The 21281-nt window shown below is 31.7% G+C and overlaps 2 protein-coding genes across 3 annotated transcripts; both read left to right on the forward strand.

Moving 5' to 3' along the window:
• Positions 1–2570: 2570 nt before the first annotated feature.
• On the forward strand, positions 2571–6498 carry LOC124848034 (phosphoinositide phospholipase C 6-like). 2 transcript variants are annotated; one of them, XM_047325639.2, is made up of 9 exons: positions 2571–3230; positions 3463–3659; positions 3774–3909; positions 3993–4247; positions 4443–4669; positions 4895–5012; positions 5347–5499; positions 5583–5669; positions 6087–6498. In XM_047325639.2, the coding sequence occupies exons 1-9, from the start codon at positions 2877–2879 to the stop codon at positions 6375–6377; spliced, it is 1818 nt and encodes a 605-aa protein (XP_047181595.1). In that variant the 5' UTR covers positions 2571–2876; the 3' UTR covers positions 6378–6498. The 2 variants fall into 2 exon arrangements, with proteins under 2 accessions (XP_047181595.1, XP_047181596.1); XM_047325640.2 differs by having other exon boundaries at positions 2572–3230; positions 4446–4669.
• Positions 6499–7324: 826 nt separating this feature from the next.
• On the forward strand, positions 7325–13010 carry LOC124848017 (phosphoinositide phospholipase C 6-like). Its single transcript, XM_047325620.2, has 9 exons — positions 7325–7927; positions 9852–10048; positions 10185–10320; positions 10421–10657; positions 10747–10967; positions 11069–11186; positions 11576–11728; positions 11804–11890; positions 12299–13010. Exons 1-9 carry the CDS (start codon positions 7595–7597, stop codon positions 12590–12592), a joined length of 1776 nt encoding a protein of 591 aa, XP_047181576.1. The 5' UTR covers positions 7325–7594; the 3' UTR covers positions 12593–13010.
• Positions 13011–21281: the final 8271 nt, after the last annotated feature.

The following is a 21281-nucleotide window of genomic DNA, read 5'->3' on the forward strand; positions in this document are numbered from 1 at the left end:
ATTATAATAATTAATAAATATTTGTTTAATTTTTACATAATAAAATATAAATAATAAATAATTGATTAATAAAACAATTTTATGAGGGAACAAAATAAATATAAATAAAAAATTATTTTAAAATAAAATAAGTAGATAAAAAGATAAAATAAATTATATACACATATAAAACAAAAAAATATAAATAAAAAATTAAAAAAATAAATATAAAAGTAAAATAATATTCATGACAAAATAAATATAAAAAAAAATAAAAAAAATAGAAAAAGTAAAAAAAAAAATAATAATAAAATAATTTCCATACACATATAATAATAAAAGAAATATAAATAAAATAGAAAATAATAATATCAAATAATTAAAAAATTAATTTGTAAGACACTTATGAATAAAATAAAATAAATATTAAAATAAATTTCAATTAAAAAGAACATGTATTGTTATACTATTCAGTTTAAAAACTAGTACAATTCAGTTTAAAAACTAGTACAATTCAGTTTAAAATTAGCATAATTCAGTTTAAAATCAGTATAGTTAGTAGTTCAGTTTAGTTTATATTGTAGTTTAGTACAATTTAGTATAGTTCAGTTCAGTCCAGTTTGATAAAACAAAAAACAGTTCAGTTCAGTTTGTCTGAACTGTTTTACAGCTCAGTTCAGTTTATACAAATTAGTTTTTAGTTCAGTACAGATTTTAGTAGTACAGTGCAGTTCAGTTCTATTTGCCCACCCCTAATTGAATCAGAAGCTCTTCATCAGTGGGCTAAAACCTAAATCCAGGAGACAAACTCAATTGTGTGAGAGGGTCTTCTTCTCGCCTCACGGACAACAAATTGAATTTCAATCAAATCACTTTAATAAATTGTTTGATAAAATATAATGACATAAAGCATTTAATATTTTATTATATATAGATATATATGTATATATATTATATATGATTTGAGTTGTTAACATAGTTTAATGATAAAAGTTAAAAGAAAATATGAGGTTCTGATCTAACTTCTCCCACTAACATTTACTAGATTGATAGTAATTTTATTTTTCTTTATAGAACAAAGGTGTACCTTTTTTTTTTGTAGTTAGACTTTATTTATTTAATTATGTTTTTATGTGATATTTGAAATTTTGTCTTTTTCACTGTATAAGTGGCTATCTGTGAGGATCTCCCGTTCTTAGATTTATAAACTTTACAAGTTGTTGATGGCCTTTGTCTTATACTTACTTGTAAAGCATTAATGATGAAAGGAAGAATGTGCAAAGAAGAGAAGAAGAACAATTGAAGGCGTGGAAGGAGAAAATTTAAGAAGAAAAGGATTCGATTGAATTGTATCTTATACTACCGAAGGAGATAAGGAACAAAACTGAAAAACAATCGCAGAAACAAAAAAAAAAAAAGCATAAGACGAGGCATCATCAAAAACATCAACCATGAGACACAACAAGAAGATCGCTTAACTGTTAACACTTGAAGAATTTATTTTAAGTTTTCGAGACTTTGAAAAGAGATTTGTTTTTAATCAAATCTAATTTTATCCAAGTTGGAGTTATCCATATAGAAATTAATAGTTTGTGCATAGATCACGGAGTATGCAGATTAATTAATATAATTTTTTGAAGTTATAAAGTCTATGATTAGTGAGGTCATAACAATTAATCTGATCAGTGCATGAGATCCATTAAAGATCCGAGTCATGCATGGAAATTAAGTCAAGTAGATGAAGACAAATTAAAAATGGTATTGATAAAATGGAACATAAAATAACATAAAGTGACCCATCCCCACGTTAAAGATGAGAATCCAATAAAGGCAGTGGAATGTGAATAATGTTAGTGGAGTCCGGCTATAGCGTACATAATGCATAAACTACAAAACTATACAAAATATCTATTCATATCAATGCTAAACTTTGCTAAACTATCCACACAAAAATACAGAAAAACTTCATTAGGAAGATGCTCAGCACAAAGCCTCGGTTACTTTTATAATATGAAAACCGATAATCGTCCGAGATAAAGAGAAAAATCATCTGAACTTTAAACAAAAAATGAATACACTGCAACAATTGAATACATTTATCCGATGATATATGCACATGTGGTCGTGTGTAACAATTGAATATATATATATATTGCGTGAAAAGAGAAACATGTGCGAATTTTTGAGACTTTCTCGCCCTGAACTCCCAGTCTCTTTCTTTTCTTAAGTCAATGTGGTCATGTTTTCTGTATAATATATTAATTCAATGAGAAAATTAGTCAGAGAACCAGATGCTACACGCACTATGCCTGTTTTCTGTACGTGACTCTCAGATAAAGTGGACAATTACAATTAGAGTAGTTAAATTTCATATGAATATGTGAAAAAAAAACAAGATCGATTGATGTAAAATCTAGCAGACAAAGTTAAATCCTAAATCAGTTTCGTTTTGGCCAATGCTGACGAGATATTCTATTGGTCAATAAATCTAATAATGCATAAACAAGATGCATAACTATTTCATTCGGTATATATATGTGTTCTAAATTTGACTGAACACAGAACAAAGCAACTTAGACTATCAATTCTTCAATTTTTGGTCTTACGAATTTTAAATGCTTTACTAAATGACCCTTTTAAAACCACTGATTGTGTGATCAACAATTCGTTAACGCCAAAAGAAAAGTAATGGTCTTAAAACTCTTAAACAGTATGAACATTTATATTCTATCAGTTACTGAGTTTGAAGGCAGAAAAAGGAGCAGTTAGCGGAGAAGGAAAGAAGATTCTGAGAAGGTTCTTGGTTTTTTCTCTCAGTCTGAGCCTCAATCCACATATTATAAATGCATGCTTTGTTCCATAAACACTTCAGAGGAACACACTGAGAGGCACAGAGAATGGGAAACAACATGGCAACACACAACAAATACAAAAGTTTCATGTTCTTTATCAGAAAGTTCAAGGTCATCGAGCCAGATCCACCTCAGGACCTTGAGGAGGCGTTTTCAAAGTTCACAGGAGGAGGGTCCCACATGTCCGTGGAGCAGCTCCACCGTTTCATGGTGGAGCACCAGGGTGAAGAGCACCACACCTTATCGGATTCGGAAAAAGTTTTTGAGAGGATTTTGCAGGAGAGAAAGACATGTCAAGAAACTGTTAAGATTGATCACAGCACAGAACATGAGATCACCCTGGATGAGCTCTTCCGATTTTTGCTTCATAATGATTTCAATGGTCCCTTGAAAACTCAGGTAAGCTCTTCCATGCATGTTTGGTCACCATGGGAAAGAGAACGTTTTTGGTTTCTTGAATTATATCTGTGAGTGTGTTTCAAATCCAGTTTTATACTCAAAAGAGTGATTTCAATCTATACATCAGTTAATTGAAAAAACTTATTGCATAAAAGTTTCATCTTTGCTTCCTGCTCTTGTTTTTTGTGTTTTGGTTTTAGCTTCTAAAATCATACAATTGATGCGATTCTAGGTACATCACGATATGGGTGCTCCATTGTCACATTATTTCATATATACAGGCCACAACTCCTATTTGACAGGGAATCAACTCAGCAGTGACTGCAGTGAAGAGCCAATAATAGAGGCTTTGAAACGAGGAGTTCGTGTTATAGAACTTGATCTATGGCCAACTTGCAATAAGGATTATATTAAAGTAGATCATGGATGGTAAATGAAGTTTATTATCAAGTTCGTTTGACCATAGTCTATAGGGACCCCAAAATGTTTTTTTTTTTTTTTACTTTACTGTTTTTTTTTATCTCTTCAATGGAATCAATGCAGGACTTTTACCAATCCTGTCTCAGTGGTGAAATGTCTAGAGTGCATAAAGGAATATGCTTTTGTTGCATCTCCGTACCCTGTGATCATAACCATAGAAGACCATCTCACAACAGATCTTCGAGCTAAATTTGCAGAAGTAAGCATCCAATTTCACTGATGAATGTTGATACTATTCTGTTTTACTTTTTCCTTTTGTTATCATGGTTTCATGGCTTGCAGATGGTAACTCAAATATTTGGGGAAGTGCTTTATTACCCTGGGGAAGAGTGCTGCTTAACAGAATTCCCTTCACCAAAATCACTCAAAAATCGAGTTATTATATCCACCAAACCCCCAAGAGAACGTTTTCGGTCCAGCCAAATCAAGGACAATAGCAACTGTCCTATGCTGAACGAAAGTGAATCATCTGAAGAGGAATCATTCGGAAATGCATCTCCAAACTCCAGTAGGAACGAAGTAGAGACTGAGGACACAGTGAGACAGATATTTGCATTCATATTTTTTTAAACAAAATCTAGAATTTTATTGAAGTACTCGTAAAACTGTTTAGCAATGCTACTTCGAATGTTGTTGGAGATTATTTACAAGTTAAAAGGTTCTACAGTGTATCAAATTTAAGCTCTAAAAATATTAAGTTTTGATGGCTTATGTTACTTTGTTTGTGTGTAGCAGAATGGCAGTGATCGTGATGAGGGAAGCATAAGTGCAAGCGAATATGACCAGAAACCATATCTGGAGTGTTCACCTGATTACAAACGCATAATTACTATCCATAACAGGAAACTGAAGGGTTGCCTGAAGGATAAATTGAGAACTGAAGGTGAAGTTAGACGCCTAAGTTGGAGTGAGAATACTCTTGAAAAGGCTTCAGAATCTCATGGAGCAGATATTCTTAGGTATGTCATTCTTACAGAAAAAGGAATCTAAACAGAGAAATTTATTTTCTCTTAAAAGCATTTACTGTGTAAAGTATCCAAACATGTCCATAATTTTTAGTTTCAGCTACAAGGTTGAATTTCATTACACATCTTTTCTGGTTGTTTCCTTCAACAGTTAACACTTATACTAGGCCTTGATAGTTATCCTGTGACTAGCCTGATTCAAGCTTTTACACTTCCCAGGTTCACACAGAAAAATATCCTCAGGGTGTACCCAAGTGGAATGCGTGTCAAATCCACAAATTTCAAGCCACATATTGGGTGGATGTATGGGGCTCAGATGGTGGCATTCAATATGCAGGTTAGGAACTATGATCAAGGTTAACTTTTTCAAATAAATGAAAGTTTTTTGGATTTGAATCACATCTTTCAGCTGTTTTCTGTTGCGGACCAATCGATATGCATGTTGAAAATTGAACGGGTTTATAAGTAAATACATGTCTAATAAGACAGTATCAAGATTCAAATGAATCACATCTTGAATCTTTCTCTTAGAAATAGGTGACACTTTGTGCAATTAAAAGTATTGTGCCTTGGAGATTATTTTGAAAACATGTGCATTTAAGTTCAGTTGCTTGTTGCCTTTGCCAGGAATTCTAACCTTGTACAGTTCTACCATTTTTCTTCCCCAACAGGGCCATGGCAAATCGCTCTGGTTGATGCAGGGAATGTTCAGGGCAAATGGAGGATGCGGTTATGTAAAGAAGCCTCAAATTCTGATGCAGAAGCATCAATGTGACAATGAGTATGATCCTACAAAGATAGAGTCAATGAAAAAAACATTAAAGGTAACCATCTATCATTCAATCGTACAATGCACATTCTTTTGTTAGGTGACATTGGAATGCTATGTTGTCATGTCTAATAACAGGTCAAAGTATACATGGGACATGGATGGAGCTCAGATTTCAGTCCTACACACTTTGATAAGTGCTCTCCGCCAGACTTCTTCACTAAGGTCAGTTGGATAATTAAACAACAGTTCTCAGTGAACTTAGGGAGTCTAATCTTTTCCATTAGAACTTGATGTTGGACACAGTTATTATGCTTCATCGTTGATCATAGATGTTGTAAACTCTATAACTTAGCTGATATCTCTATCAGTAGTACATCAGTTTCTTTTACTATATAATCATTATTTTTGTTTTCTGGCTTTTCTTATGTGGTTATACATTCATCTTAACATCTCCATCGTTGTTCTTTTAATGTTAAACATTTACTGGCAGAAAACTCAAACAATGCTATGTTCTGAACTTTTGATTTTATCCTGTTTACTCCTCTCAACCACAAACTTTTGAGTGACTGTTTTCACCACATGAAAGGAAGAAACAAAAAGTATTTTTGTGTGTGAATCTTAGTTGTTGTTGTGTGACAGATCCGAATTATTGGAATGCCTGGTGATGTTGCAAAGAACAAAACAAAGGTCATCATGGACAACTGGTTTCCTGTTTGGAATGAAGAATTTGAATTCTGTTTAAGTGTTCCAGAGCTTGCAATGCTTATGATACAAGTAAAGGATAAAGATCAAGGAATGGATGACTTTGCTGGGCAGACATGTTTACCAGTGTCAGAGTTAAAACATGGATTTCGCTCAGTGCCTTTATACGACAAAAAGGGAGAGAAATTTAAATCTGTGAAGCTGTTGATGCGATTTCAGTTTGAATGAAATGTAGAGAATAGAGATCACTCTTCTTGGATATACCTTCATCTCTAACATTGCATGCTTTCAACACATAACTGCTACAATTATTTGTCATCATTAATCAGTGAACAGTTCATACTGCATATTTCTAGTTTAAATTTAATTTCAGAGTTTTTTAAACAAATTTTGGACTTCCACAAAGCGAACTAAACAAGCTCATTTTAATGGTTTAAGTAGACTGAATGGCTACTGAAAAGAAATGGATATATTCTCTAATGAATTCCTTATAGAAGATTAAAGATAACAAAAATTTTAAAAAAATATACTGTAATAAAAAATATTTAACTCATTAAGGAATTTTAAAATATTTAGTGAAAATATATAAAAAAAGAACAATGTTTTTTGCCTGCAGTTAATACTTATTTTAATGAGACAGATGTCTTATTTGGTTACTTAAATTTAAATATGATTTTATTATGTTGAAATAAATAAATGTAATTATCAGTGATTATTTATTTTCAAACAAACAAATATATTTATTTTCTAGCCGTAGATTTGAAACACAAATTATGAAGGGAAAAAAATTAACACCATATATTGATATTGTTGTCACTTAGCGGTGTTGTAGGGTAACTATTTTGTTCGACCAAAAAACTGGTCAAATGGGTAATGGGTAGTCATATTCCTAATTCTTGGGAATGTGTTTTTTCCTATGATGTCTTTTTAGGAAGCTAATTTACAATTGGAAAGATATGTACTTGAAGAAGTGATAGTGATATATAATGTTATAAAGAAAGCATTTAAATAAAATTTTTCTTATAAAAATTGTGAGAAACATGGTTGACATTAATTATATATGAATTGTAAAACATGAATGTTAGGTTTTAAGTGATAGGGTTAAAAAGGATCATTCTACCAATAAATCCTTAAATTAAATTATATTTTATAATACAATGTTGGTTTTCACTTACTTGAATTCCAATTGAAAGAAAAAATTGGACAAAAGTTAATTTTATTTAAAAGAAAAATAAAATGAAGTTGAAGTTAATATAAAGAGGAAAATTTAGGAGCATAAAAGCGTGGCTAAAGTGTAAACGGTAGATTCCTGTTAAATCGCATGCCAATTATGGGACTTCTCTGTCTCTCAAAATTTCCAAATCCTAACTTTCATCATTAATCCATTTTTGTTTCCTTCATCTTCTTCTTTCTTCCCTCCGTCAAATCATTCACTGCATGCAACAATGACCAGCGTCACCTACGGCTACAAAATGTTCAAGTACTTCAACAAAACCTACGCCGTCTCCGAGCAGGCCCCTCCGCCGGACGTCAAGGACGCATTCTCCCTCTTTGCCGAAGGCGCCGACTTCATGTCCGCCGACCAGCTCCTCCGCTTTCTGCACGAACACCAACTCGAATTGGACTACACCGCAGAAGATTCCAACCGCGTCGTCGAAACCGTCCTGCAATCGCGCACGCAAAACGCCGAATGCGACTCCGACAACAACGGTCTAACGCTCGACGAGTTCTTCCGCTTCTTGTTCCTCGTCGATTTCAACGATCCCCTCAAATCCAAGGTCCCTCTCTCCACCCTCTCCCAAACACGTGCAACAAAAAAAAACGTTTCTCTTACCTTCTTTCTTTTCCTTTTAATATTATGATTTCGTCACGTTGTTTGTTAGCTTATTGTTATGTGAGGTGTTCATGAGCAGGGTTTGATTAAAATAATTAGGTTTAATTAAGACTTTAATGCCCGTAACTTCGTGAACTTTCACATCGATTACTTTCTAATCGTTTCCTTCTGTAACAGTTTACAATGTGAGGAAACTACTATAAAACACTAACAAACAAGAAATGCTAAAACATGAAAATTAGATTACTTGTATTAAACCAACCATTAACCAATGTAATATAAAAAATTAGATAGAAAATTTAAATGCTTTAACAAGGATTAATTTGATTTTATATCGATTTGGAAGCATGTTTCCTTTGTCTCTGTTGAAGGGATTATAGTTAGGTTAAAGCTTTAATAAGGGGAGTGGTTGTCAGAAAGATATTTATACCGTCGGTTGGATTATTGAATGTTGTACTAATTTGCTTTATTGTCAGATTTCGACATATCATAATTATTTACCTTCTTTCTACTGGACAAAGACGAGGGAAAAAAAAAAGAAGAAATGAAGAAGTCAATATAACATACAAGAAATGAGGGACCCGTTTTAATAACTTTTTATGAGACGTAGAACTTAGCTTTCAAACCATCACATTATGGAGCCAACCTAGGGGAGACTAGCTTGTACTCAACAAGTGTAAAAAATCTTCTCTTGCATTAGACATTTAAAGTGTAAAAGAAAATATTCAATTTAGTCATAAGATTTAAATAAATTAAAATAAATACTTTACAAATCACTTATTTTTAGTTATTTTTTTAAAGATAAAGATATTTTTGACATTTAAATCTTTTTTACTCTTATTTGATACTATTATTTACTATTTTTTTTATAAATAGAAAAGTTTATATTTTTTATAATAATTTTATCCTTACATAAATGTCTAGTAATAGTTGTCAAATGTCAAACAATATATTTTTTTTTCTATTTTTATTGCTTGTACATGATATTATTAAACTATAATTTAGTTTCTGCATTTTATTATTAGAATAGATTTAAATTATAAAGATTAAATTATGTTAATAATATATAGAAATATAGTTAAAACGAAAAATTAGTGGGAAGGATGAAAGCTATTTTTAAGATTTATTTATTTATATAATTTAAGGACTAATGGAAAAATATATATTTATCCAAAAGAAACTATGTATTTACAACATTTGTCCGATATTGACAAATAAGATATCGTGTTTCCATTTTTAAAATTACTTTTTCTTACGAGAAAAACACAAGTTATTTTTGGAAAAATATGCTTGATTATTAGAAAATCTTTAAAGATTTTACTGAAATTTCTTTTTCTTTAATTAAAACTTCCAAAACAAAGGGCCAAAACAACTTTAAAAAATGACTTTTAGTAGCTCGGCAGTGCTTTTCTTTTTGTATGTGCATGTACAAATTTTGTAGTGATATTTGTTTTGGAAAAGAATATTTCGACACAAATTTTTTTACAACATGTGTCATATTTTTATTGATTTATTTTTAATTATTATGCGTACTTTAAACTCAATGGAAATCACATGGGTATTGGATCAAAATATTGAAAGAAAAAAAAATCTATGTTAACACTTGTTTCTGTGTCACAATATGGACGTCAATAGTGCAACTAGAAAAAGAGTGACTCAACTTTGTATTAAAGTTCTACAGTTACATGTGCAGTTTCTGATTGACATTACTTATAATGGTCGTGCATGGGTGATTAACATTATACTTATTTGTTAAGGCCAAATTTATAATGACAAAAAAATAAGTATATACCTAGTTTGCAGTGTTGTTATTTCAAGGAAAGTTTTGTTTATGTCTTCTTGACAATTTGAATTAAATGTAATGCCAGGTACATCAGGATATGAATGCTCCCTTGTCACATTATTTCATATATACAGGGCACAATTCCTATCTGACTGGGAATCAGCTAAGCAGCGATTGCAGTGATGTGCCAATAATAAAGGCTTTGCAACGAGGTGTCCGAGTAATTGAACTAGATTTATGGCCAAATTCAACTAAAGATGATATCGACGTCGTTCATGGAAGGTGCTGATCTGGAGTTCAGTCTTGTATAGCTCTAGATGACTATTTTTCATCGTGTTCTGATCTTTTATACATTTCGGACATTCATGCTGCAATTTATATAATCATCTGCTTTGGAACATTTTCTGAAATATTTCAGGACACTTACTGCTCCTGTCTCACTTATCCAGTGTTTGAAGTCCATAAAAGAGTATGCTTTTGTTAAATCTGAGTACCCACTAATTCTAACTTTAGAAGACCACCTTACACCATTTCTTCAAGCTAAAGTTGCAGAGGTAAGGTCCATTGTTAAACCCTTCCCAACACGAAGAAAGAATCTTACTTCCAAGTTCCTACTTGTGTAGGCATTGAACGCAAATTTAATCTTATTTGCAGATGTTAGCTCAAGTATTTGGAGATATGCTATACTACCCTGAGACCGATCTTCTCACAGAATTTCCCACACCAGAGTCGGTGAAAGGTCGAATTCTTATATCAACCAAACCACCATCAAAAGAATGTCTTGAGTCCAAGCAATTCAAGGATAGTGACAGTGAGAGGGAATCAACTGAAGAATTATCGCCATGCGTTATCACTGAATTGGAAGCTGCTGCTGCTGCTGATGATGAAAAGGTGAGCGTAAAGACGGATTTGTTTCTTGTTGGATTTACATTTATAAGCTCCGGATGCTTATGTTATCTTTTTCTCCTCTAACCTGATAGTCCAATGGAAATGATCTTGATGAGGAAAGCTTGAATGCCCGTGATAAAAAACCAGACCAACAGAGTGCACCAGAGTACACACGTTTAATTACAATCCATGCTGGGAAGCCAAAGGGTCCTGTAAAGGACCACTTAAATGTTATTGGGGGTGTAAGGCGCTTGAGCTTGAGCGAGCAGGAACTTGAAAAAGCTTCTACCACTTATGGATCTGATATTGTTAGGTACCCTACGTAGTAGTACATAGTACTGCTAACTGCATATATATAACTACTCTTTACAGTTGAAAGCCTCTCAAATAAGGTGGTTGCATTTATGCTCCCAGGTTTACACAGAAGAATATTATCAGGGTGTATCCAAAGGGAACACGTGTTAACTCCTCAAATTACAGGCCACATATAGGATGGATTTACGGAGCTCAGATGGTGGCATTTAACATGCAGGTTAGGGATTTATGACCAAGGTCATTTCAAATAAAAGGCTTATCCTAGTCTTTATGTACTCTACCGCAACTGATCGTTGTGCAAATTGTTATCATACAGTTCATTTATTTGAATACTTGGATGTTTAGGAAACTGGTGAATCGGGCTAATTTCTTTTGTGGAGTAATGTTGATGCATATTGATTATTATTTTTATGTTGTTGAGCCCATATATATTTAATTCGATGCTGTACAGTGTACACTATTTCAATGCTATGTGGGTTTTGTGAAAATTTTCTCAGTAAGGTATTTTGGTAGTAGTCATTGCCAGTAACTAGTATGATCTAATTTTTTATTTGTTTTTATGCATCCTTTGATGCTAACATTTTAGGATGTGATTTTCTATATCAGGGGCATGGAAAATCACTCTGGTATATGCAAGGGATGTTTAGAGCGAATGGCGGTTGTGGTTATGTGAAAAAGCCTTCATTTCTGATAGAAGAAGGCCCAGATGATGAGGTTTTTGATCCTAAAAAACCAATGCCAGTGCAAAAGACATTGATGGTAAGATACACTATTTGAAAAGGTAACCAATTGATTCGGTGACATACTTTAAACTTCTCCCCTGTCAACCTATAGGTAAAAGTGTACATGGGAAACGGGTGGAGCACAGATTTCAGTAAAACACACTTCGATGCATTCTCTCCGCCGGACTTTTACACAAAGGTGAGTTCGATATTTTTGCTAGTATTGCAGATCAGGGTAAGTAATCTATCAGTAGATGGACATGGTCGATGATATTATTTTTATTATTAGTCGTGTTTCAATATTGATTGATACCTCCAACCAGTGATTGGGATGAACTTTGTTAATATAACTGTTATAAAACCTTCAACTTTTTATACTATCTCTCTATAAGTGCATTTCACCATATGCATGGGTTTATATATATACCTTGAAGAGAAGACTGTACTGTACAGTTTCAAGATTAAGTAAAAATTATAATCAGAAACCCCTTTTTGTCGGTAATGACTAGAATTTAAAGAGAAAATTGTGTAATTGAAATTGTCAATGGTGAACATGAGAGAAGCAAAAGTACGTTATACTTATTTATTTAATTACTTTATTTAACAGGTTTGCATTGTTGGAGTACCTGCTGATAAAGTGAATAAGAAGACGAAGATAATTCATGATGATTGGTTTCCCGTTTGGGATGAAGAGTTTGAATTTCCTTTGTGTGTTCCAGAACTAGCTTTACTTTGGATAGAGGTTCGAGAGTACGATATGCATGAAAAGGATGACTTTGGCGGGCAATCATGTTTACCAATCTCTGAGCTAAGATCTGGTTTCCGGGTAATCCCTCTATTTGATGAGAAGGGCGAGCAATTAAAATCTGTAAAGCTTTTAATGCGGTTTCAGTTCAAATGAACTATAACATTAGTCATTCCTTGCTAGGCATGTAACATGGTTTCATATTCCTAGGTGGTTTTTTTTTTACTAGTGACTAGGTTCATCTAAAAAGATTGTTGTGACTATAGATTATCTTCATCTCTAACTGCTTGAATCAATACTACCTTCAGCACAACGCAAACATATTAGCACCATGCAATTTTTACGTCATGTGGTGAGGTGATGTAAGTTTTAAGGTGTCTGCATGCTGATTGAACATGAGACCAAAAAAACATGATATAGATATGAGAATTTGATGTCATACCTCACAATGATGATGATAAATAAATCAGTTGACAGATGTTTGTCAACACAGCCTCACAAGGTGGCACATGCCACCTTTCTACTGACACATCAAGTATATGTAATACGAGGAAGGAGATTTTTGGATGTCTCATCACAATTCAGCCATTCATTCATTCTGCAACTCTTTTGAAGGAGACCCTTTGCTTTGCCCTTTGTATTTGGATAACGAACACTACTGTTGTGACTGTTATCTGATAAATGTTTTTGAAACTAACGAGGGTTGAAGGAAACACGTATTTCCCTTCCTTTGCTTTTAAAATCCAAAATTTCTTTTATTATACATAATTAGAGAGTGCCATAGGCAAAAAGATATAATGGATTGTTACTAAATGGAAAATTATACTTTGACACCGTCATTTTCTTTTACTTTCACTTTACAACCCCTTTTTAATGATAAAATATTAATAAAAATAAATATACATAAATTTTTAAAATAAAATAATATTTTTAGGATCGTTAAATAAAAGTATATAAAAAATATATCATTATAAGAAGGTGATGTTATAACGCCGCCTTGGACTGAACATTTCTAAATTAATAAAAATCACCTTGATTCATCAAATTATGCAGTAACTAATGAGAAAATTAATTATCTCAATTTTATCAATATGATATGTACCTGTTGTCATTTCAATTTAATATAATGTATTACAGTTTTCTAATTCGGTTCCTTTCTCCACTTAAATAAACTAAATGCATTTTGTTATAAAATTTTACTGAGTATATATTTCTCTCATAATTTTAAATTGTTAAAATATTTATATTTTAAAATTAAATATTCATATTTATTTTTTTATTTGTATAAAATACTGTATTTATTGTTCTTGTTTTTTATAAATATTTCTGTTTTGTTGCATTTTTAGTATAAATATCCAATTTCTTTAATTTTTATTAGAGAAATAATTACAATATTTGTAGGCAATCGACCGGCTGTGAGACAAACTAATCAGAAAAGATAAATATCATTAATGATCAATTAATATGTTTAATGGTCATGTTAAACGCGAATATACGTTATTTATGAGTGATTTAGAGGTTATATTGTACAACAATATGGTATTAATGGACAATTAGCAAGTATATTAACAGAAACATTTTGGCGACCACGTGGGGCCGAGCGGCATCCCCATGATTCCAAGAGGAACCAGACGTGTAGACGTGCGCTCGACCTCGACATTGTTACTTCGGATCAATATCAGGTTTTGCAACAAGGGTACAAAATTCCATAATAATTTCTAAAGACATGTCTTTTGTTTTGAGAACTTTCAGGAACGTTCAGCCCTACATCCAACCTTATCAGGGAAGGATATTTGCGAAGAAGTCCCGAGCGGATGTATCGGAAGGACGATCGGAGGCGGAACTATAACCGCAGTCCAAGTCGTCATCGTGAACGATCGGTCAGTGGATTTCTAAACTGAGGAGAAGCATCCAAAACTTTATTAATGTCATTGTTAAAGTTCATACTCAATGACGAAGTCTCTCGGGAAGAGTTTGAAGACAAAGACCGTCCCACTCGGCCGAGAGGTAAACTCCTCTCATTGAAATTAAAGACCAAGAGGTAAATCCCTCTTGGCCGAGAGGTAAATCCCTCTCGTTAAGATTGAAGACAAAAACCGAGTGGTAAATCTCACTCGGCCGAGAGGTAAACTCCTCTCGTTGAAGTTAAAGACCAAGAGGTAAATCCCTCTTGGCCGAGAGGTAAATCCCTTTCATCAAGATTGAAGACAAAGACCGAGTGGTAAATCTCACTCGGCCGAGAGGTAAACTCCTCTTGTTGAAGTTAAAGACCAAGAGGTAAATCACTCTAGGCCGAGAGGTAAATCCCTCTCGTCAAGATTGAAGACAAAGATCGAGCGGTAAATCCCACTCGGCCGAGAGGTAAACTCCTCTCATTGAAGTTAAAGACCAAGAGGTAAATCCCTCTTGTCAAGATTGAAGACAAAGACCGAGCGGTAAATCCCACTCGGCCGAGAGGTAAACTCCTCTTGTTGAAATTAAAGACCAAGAGGTAAATCCCTCTTAGCCGAGAGGTAAATCCCTCTCACCAAGCTTAAAGACAAAGACCGAGCGGTAAATCCCACTCGGCCGAGAGAAACTCTTCTCGTTGAAATTAAGACCAAGAGGTAAATCCCTCTTGGCCGAGAGGTAAAATCCTTCTCGTCAAAGCTGAAGTCAAAGATCGAGAGGAAAATCTCTCTTAATCGAACGGTCACAAGTATTCGGTCATTCGGTCTCAAACCACATCACACCGCCCGGTGATTCAAAAGGGTAATCACTCTTTCTCGCCACTTTAAATTCTTCTGGCGTATTTAAACCCCTTCGCACCTGCAAACAACTGCCCGGGGCTTGGGGGGCTTAATGTACTATACCTGACAACCGACCAACTGTCAGACAAACTAATCAGGAAAGGTAAATATCATTAATGACCAATTAATACGTTTAATGGCCATATTAAACGCGAATATACGTTATTTATGAGTGATTGACAGGTCATGTACAAGAATATGATATTAATGGACAATTACCAGGTATTATTGGATTTATTGCAATATCAAATATGAATTAATGAGCTTGATTGCTATAATATGCCCATGTAAAGACATCATCTTCTATCCTAATAAAATATAGACATCTTTATGATGCCCATATAAACACATCATCTTCTATCCTAATAAAATATAGACCTCCCTATAAAACATATCTGACTTGAGCGTCAGAGTGTTTTCCTAATAAAATATAGACCTCTTTATGATGCCCATATAAACACATCATCTTCTATCCTAATAAAATTTAGACCTCCCTATAAAACATATCTGACTTGAGCGTCGGAGTGTCTTCTGCAGGTCAACAACTCATCAAAGTGGATTGAAGATCAAAAGAGAGCAGAACAAGAAGGAATGACTGACCCTCAGACCAATTCAACTGAAACAGTATCTCTCTTTTTCAAAGAAATATTTTTCCTATAAACTCGTGTTTTCACTGCCATCATATCATATGAAAATTTTATTGAAAAATAAAAATAAAAACTAGAAATGGAAACATGGAAGCTATACAAAAATACATTTGCAATACTTTTCTTTTCTGCGTTACATAAGATTTATAGGTTAATATATTAGACATGCTATTAATTATTATCTCTTTCATTTGATATTTGTTTGTTTGTTTTTTCACTTTAGCTTTAGGGGTGATGCTTCAAGATGTTTATGAACTCAAGTATACGAATCTTAATACATCGCTAGATAAAACCAGAAAATGAAATAGACGTGGGTGTCATCATATATTTCTTAGAATTTGCTTTTAGTATGTGATTGTTATCGATTTTGGAATATGTTATTTTCAAGTAAAATGGTTGTCTTGATATAATCATATAATAAATAACTTTTCTATTATAATTTAAGAACTTTTTATACTATAATTAATGATATTTTTCATAAATTTAAAACTAATCCGTTGATGAATTAATATGAAAATATAACATATAAAAGTTATATGTTTAGAGTTACTTAGAGAAATATAATTTCTTTTTTTGCAAGTAACACAAAGATTAGATATCAATATCAAGACTAGCAAAATGAATATTGAAGATCGATAATTGACACCACAGACGTCTTTTAATTCTTTTAATTCTTTTAATTCTTTTAATTCTTTAACACATAACATGTTAAGTCTTTAGAACTAGTGTACTAAATATGTCCAAGGTCCTACTAAGTCGACATATAACCGATCTTTATCTATTTAATCAAAATGACATCACGTCAACCACCAATTATTTAAAATTAACACGTTCTTGAATTACGTGGTTCAAATTCATAAATAGTGTATTTTACAAAATATGTGATTTATGTTCACATTTATTGTTGGTTGGTGTACTCGGCTAACTTATGCGTAAAAGTGTTTTATGTAGGCACTACTCCATCCAGTTTAAAGAATACGATTATCTAAGGTTAAAGGCTTAGAGTGTTGAAATGTTTTTAAAATAGTTACAGGTGTAAGAATAAAATTGATTCTTAATAATTTCATATACCATTCCATAGGATATTTTTGTTTTCAAAAACAACGTGAAAAACTTGTATAATTAGATTGAGAAGATTATTTTCATCATTAATTTTTGGTTTGATTTGAAAAATTAATGTTAATGTAAATTTTCTACTTGTTAAGTTTCATAATTTCATTAGTCAAGACCATGTATAATACAAATAGTTTTATCATTCCATGCATTATATAAATTCAAATTAATCCATATTTTTGTACATATTATGTTTGGACATGAGAGATTGAAAAAAAAAGCCAAGAAAAAAATAATTAAAATTTAAAGGTGCTTAACTTGAAAAAAAGAAAAAAGACAAAATTATATATATAAAAAAAAACTAATGTTTGTCTCAATAGCAAAACATAAGGAGTGCAATAGATTTATCAAACTTTTTCAACTTGACAAATACTAGTAATATTTATATGTGTGATCTATTCATTGTCAAAAAGATTATTCACTTTTGTTTTTCGTTTTAAAGAAAGTGATTCAATTTCTTTCACAACGTTTTTGCCTCGCATGGATCAAGATAAAAAGGGTTTATTCAACGTTATGAGAAAAAAAAACGTTACAAATTTTAAAAATTTGATCAAATTGTTAAGTAATTTGGCTCATAAAGTAGGTCAAACCATTTCGTGGTACCCGTTTAATTAAATTTGTTTGGATAACCAAGGATAAGATTTTAAGATATTATATATAAGCTGATAAGGATTAAATTGAAAACGACATTATAAATAATTCCTATAAATTTTCTTATTTTAGAATTCTTTCATTTATTTGACTAGATGAAAAAAGAAACCATTATTTTCTTCCCCTCTATATTTGTTTTCTTTATTCTACATATTTGTTCTTTTTTATAACATTTGTAATTATTTCAGATGATTTAAAAACACATTATTTGAATAAATTCCTTTAAACAGTTTTTTATTGCTTTTTCATTAGAGGTTTATTAAGAAAAATTATATTAAACTAATTAAAAAACAAATTATCAACTCTAATATCACTTACAAATCAATTTTTGGTGAAATATTCACCATAGAGAAATTATATGAAAATTTGACACAATTTTTAATTTATAATTTTAAAATAATAAAGTTATGAGTTTTTTTATATAATATTTAATTTTATTATTTTTATTTTATACAGAACTTAAATTCAAATTTAAATTTTTTTAATATTTATTAAATTTTGTTTTAGAAATAAATTCAGGTCCCGCCTTCTTTAAAACCACCACATCTTAGTTGCACCATTATTTTTACGAGATGAAAGATCAAGTGACATTATTCTCCATAATCTATAATTTTAAGCATATATGTCCCATAGAAGTTAGTCAATACAATGATGAAATTTAATTTAAATAATTGTTCTTAGCATTGTTTTCGTGATAATTTTTGCATTCTCGTTATTTAGTTCTTAATATTTCATCTTTCATAATTTTATTTCACTGTTTTTTTTTTCTCGGTCTGTTATTTACTTTTAAGATTAAAAATGCAATATTCACTTTCTATATATATATAGCAATGTGTCTATCTCATAATTGTCAAATATATGTCTCTCTCAACCATCAAAACACACTCAAACTACCAAAGAATAGAACCCCAAACCTAATTAAGTATTATATTCTCCCATGTTACCATACATATTAAGTTCAAACTATCTTATCCACTGAAAATACTACGTCTAATAAATAAAATACAATAAAGTTGAGAATTGATAATAATGTCTGAGATGACCACTTATCCAATTAGATACTTATCAATCCATTACATTCTAATATAAAACATTCTTACATATCTTTCATCAAATAAAACTAAACAATACTGCATAATATGTAACAACACCATTCGCGTAAAATATCGTAATTCCAAACTTCAAATACATTGCAATCTTAAACATTTATTATACTTAAGAATTTAATCTTTCGAAGCAAACAAAACAATGCAGCAATGTTTGTTCTCATGGAACCAAATAATGCTTAAACATTATCTTAAAGTGTTTAAGATAAGAGCTAGAAGATAAAAGAACTACATAGTATTCTCATTTTCATGTTTTGGACGAAACAAAGGTAGTCAATTACACAGGATATACTTTCAAGAACAAGTTCGTCGTTCTTTTACAAGATATCATATAAAATAATTTGAAGAAGACAACACGTCATGCTTCAATTTTACAATAGTTGTGAATTAAAGTAGGTTAAGAGAATGTTAGTGTTTATGCTAGAATGAGACGAGGAAAACGCTTGTTGTTTCTGCTCGGAAATGTTTCGCCTTCGTCGATCGGTTCTCCTTATTCCGGTCTTACTTCCTAGATCTTCCTCTCTTAATGCCAAAATGGGGTGACCTGCAGGAAGCACTCCGACACTCAAGTCAGAATTTATCTCTGCAAGTCTAGTCAAAATAAAAAATAAGAGAGTTTACCTTCTTAATCAATTGTTATTTATAGGGTTTCAAGGAATATCATTCATTAATTTACCTCTTAATGACGATCAATGCCAACATTAACTGCTCCACAGTGACCGTTACATCATTAATTATGCATTTATTGACATTCAAAGGTTGTTTCCAGCAAACGGCTGGAGAGTTCACGATTATTATTCTAGTGTCCGACCGGGAATGATTGGCTTCCATCGCCCCTGCGTGTCCAGTCGGTCTAACCTCAGTAGTAACACTTTCATCGTTCTTGTATAACCGATCGATTGTCGGTCTAACCTCAGTAATAACACTTCCATCGTCCTTGACCGATCGGTCTAACATACTCAGTAGTAACTCAAGCATGTCCGGTCGGTCTAACCTACTCGATAGTAACACAAGGGGTCGGTCTAACCTACTCGGTAGTAACAGTTAGTTTTGTTATTTTAAGAGAAAAAAAACTACATATTTATTATATATTAAAGTTGAAATTTATATATAAGATCATTGCTTGTTGTTTTGGCATTTAGGCCCTGTTCTCTTGAGTGGATTTGAGGGAATGGATTTGAGGGGATTTGAGAGGATTTGAAAATAATTTTTTTTATCGTTTTTAAGAGCGAATTTGGAGGTAAATAAGAGTGAATTTGAAAATAAAATTTGTCAGAATTAGTATAGAATTGTATTGACATGACATATTAAAAAAAATTATTTTTAAATTCACTCTCATTTACCTCCAAATTTGCTCAAAAAACGATAAAAAAAATTATCTTCAAATCCTCTCAAATCCCCTCAAATCCATTCCCTCAAATCCACTCAAGAGAACAGGGCCTTAAGGTTACGAAACGTTAGGGTTAGTTGAATATGCATGGAGGCACGAAAATCAAGATGATGGTACAAAGGGTAGGTGTGATTATTATGACATATCTAATGAGATGGATCATACCAAATTAATTTGCTTGAAAAACAAGACAATTTACCCAATAAATTTACCACGAAGATAAAATTAATGAAGCATGAGTTACAAATGAAACGAGAAAGTAGAAAAGTTGGTTTCAAATGCTACTTTGAAGAAGAAAAGATGTTATGAAATGCAATGAGATTTTAATAAGTGTGATTAATATTGTATTATTTAACCTTGAGAGATAATTAACCGTTAAGTATTCCACTAAAAACACTAAAGTTAAACGATAGAAGACAAAAAGGTTCGTTACAGCTTTCAAAATTATTAAAGTAGTGGCTGGGTCAACATTTAGAACAATTGTATGATGCATTAGTGGGACCAAAACAAAATTAATAATATTTGTGAATTCTAAGTAGCATTTAGAAATATCCATGCAAGACATGTGAATATATACAATACCTAAATTTTTCTCTGCTTTATTGATAATGTTGGCCCGATAACAAAATGGTTGGGTCTACATGAAATTTGAAGGGTCATTCGTGTCCATTAATCATTGTTTTTTCAGACAAATGTCGACACGCGAAAACCAACAAACTATGTGAAAAATACTTTTAGATTAATGTAAAAATGAAAAAAAACAAAGTCTTAGAAACATAAGAAAAAAATGATCTCTATTAGAAATTTAAATTAAGTTGAGAATTTTAGATCAGGTAAAAAATAACATATAAATAGAAGAATTTATAAATCTATCATTTATAAGGTTTTGATAACAAAAAATTTAGATCTTTTATATAAATTTGTTTAGGACTTATTAATACTGAAATTTCTTAAATTTTTTTTACCGTAGTATCAGAATCAGAATCATCCAGATAAGATTTCGGACAAATATGTTTATAAGATTGATGAAAAATTCTGAAGGATTTTTCTATGGAAAATCTTTCATTAAAAGAAAAAAAGTCTTCCATTATTATAAAATTACATTAAAAGAATTTTTTCTCCGATAAAATCTCACACTTAGATAACTTT

Source organism: Vigna umbellata, chromosome 1, assembly GCF_029865625.1.
Source record: "Vigna umbellata cultivar VRB3 chromosome 1, Vumbellata_1.0, whole genome shotgun sequence".
NCBI lineage: Eukaryota > Viridiplantae > Streptophyta > Magnoliopsida > Fabales > Fabaceae > Vigna > Vigna umbellata.

Coding starts and splice junctions, on each gene's coding strand:
- LOC124848034 (XM_047325639.2), top strand. CDS start 2,877: ATGGGAAACAACATGGCAACACACAACAAATACAAAAGTTTCATGTTC. Junction 3,231..3,462: donor ATGGTCCCTTGAAAACTCAG/GTAAGCTCTTCC, acceptor ATGCGATTCTAG/GTACATCACGATATGGGTGC. Junction 3,660..3,773: donor ATTAAAGTAGATCATGGATG/GTAAATGAAGTT, acceptor GAATCAATGCAG/GACTTTTACCAATCCTGTCT.
- LOC124848017 (XM_047325620.2), top strand. CDS start 7,595: ATGACCAGCGTCACCTACGGCTACAAAATGTTCAAGTACTTCAACAAA. Junction 11,187..11,575: donor TGGTGGCATTTAACATGCAG/GTTAGGGATTTA, acceptor TTTCTATATCAG/GGGCATGGAAAATCACTCTG. Junction 11,891..12,298: donor CGCCGGACTTTTACACAAAG/GTGAGTTCGATA, acceptor TTTATTTAACAG/GTTTGCATTGTTGGAGTACC.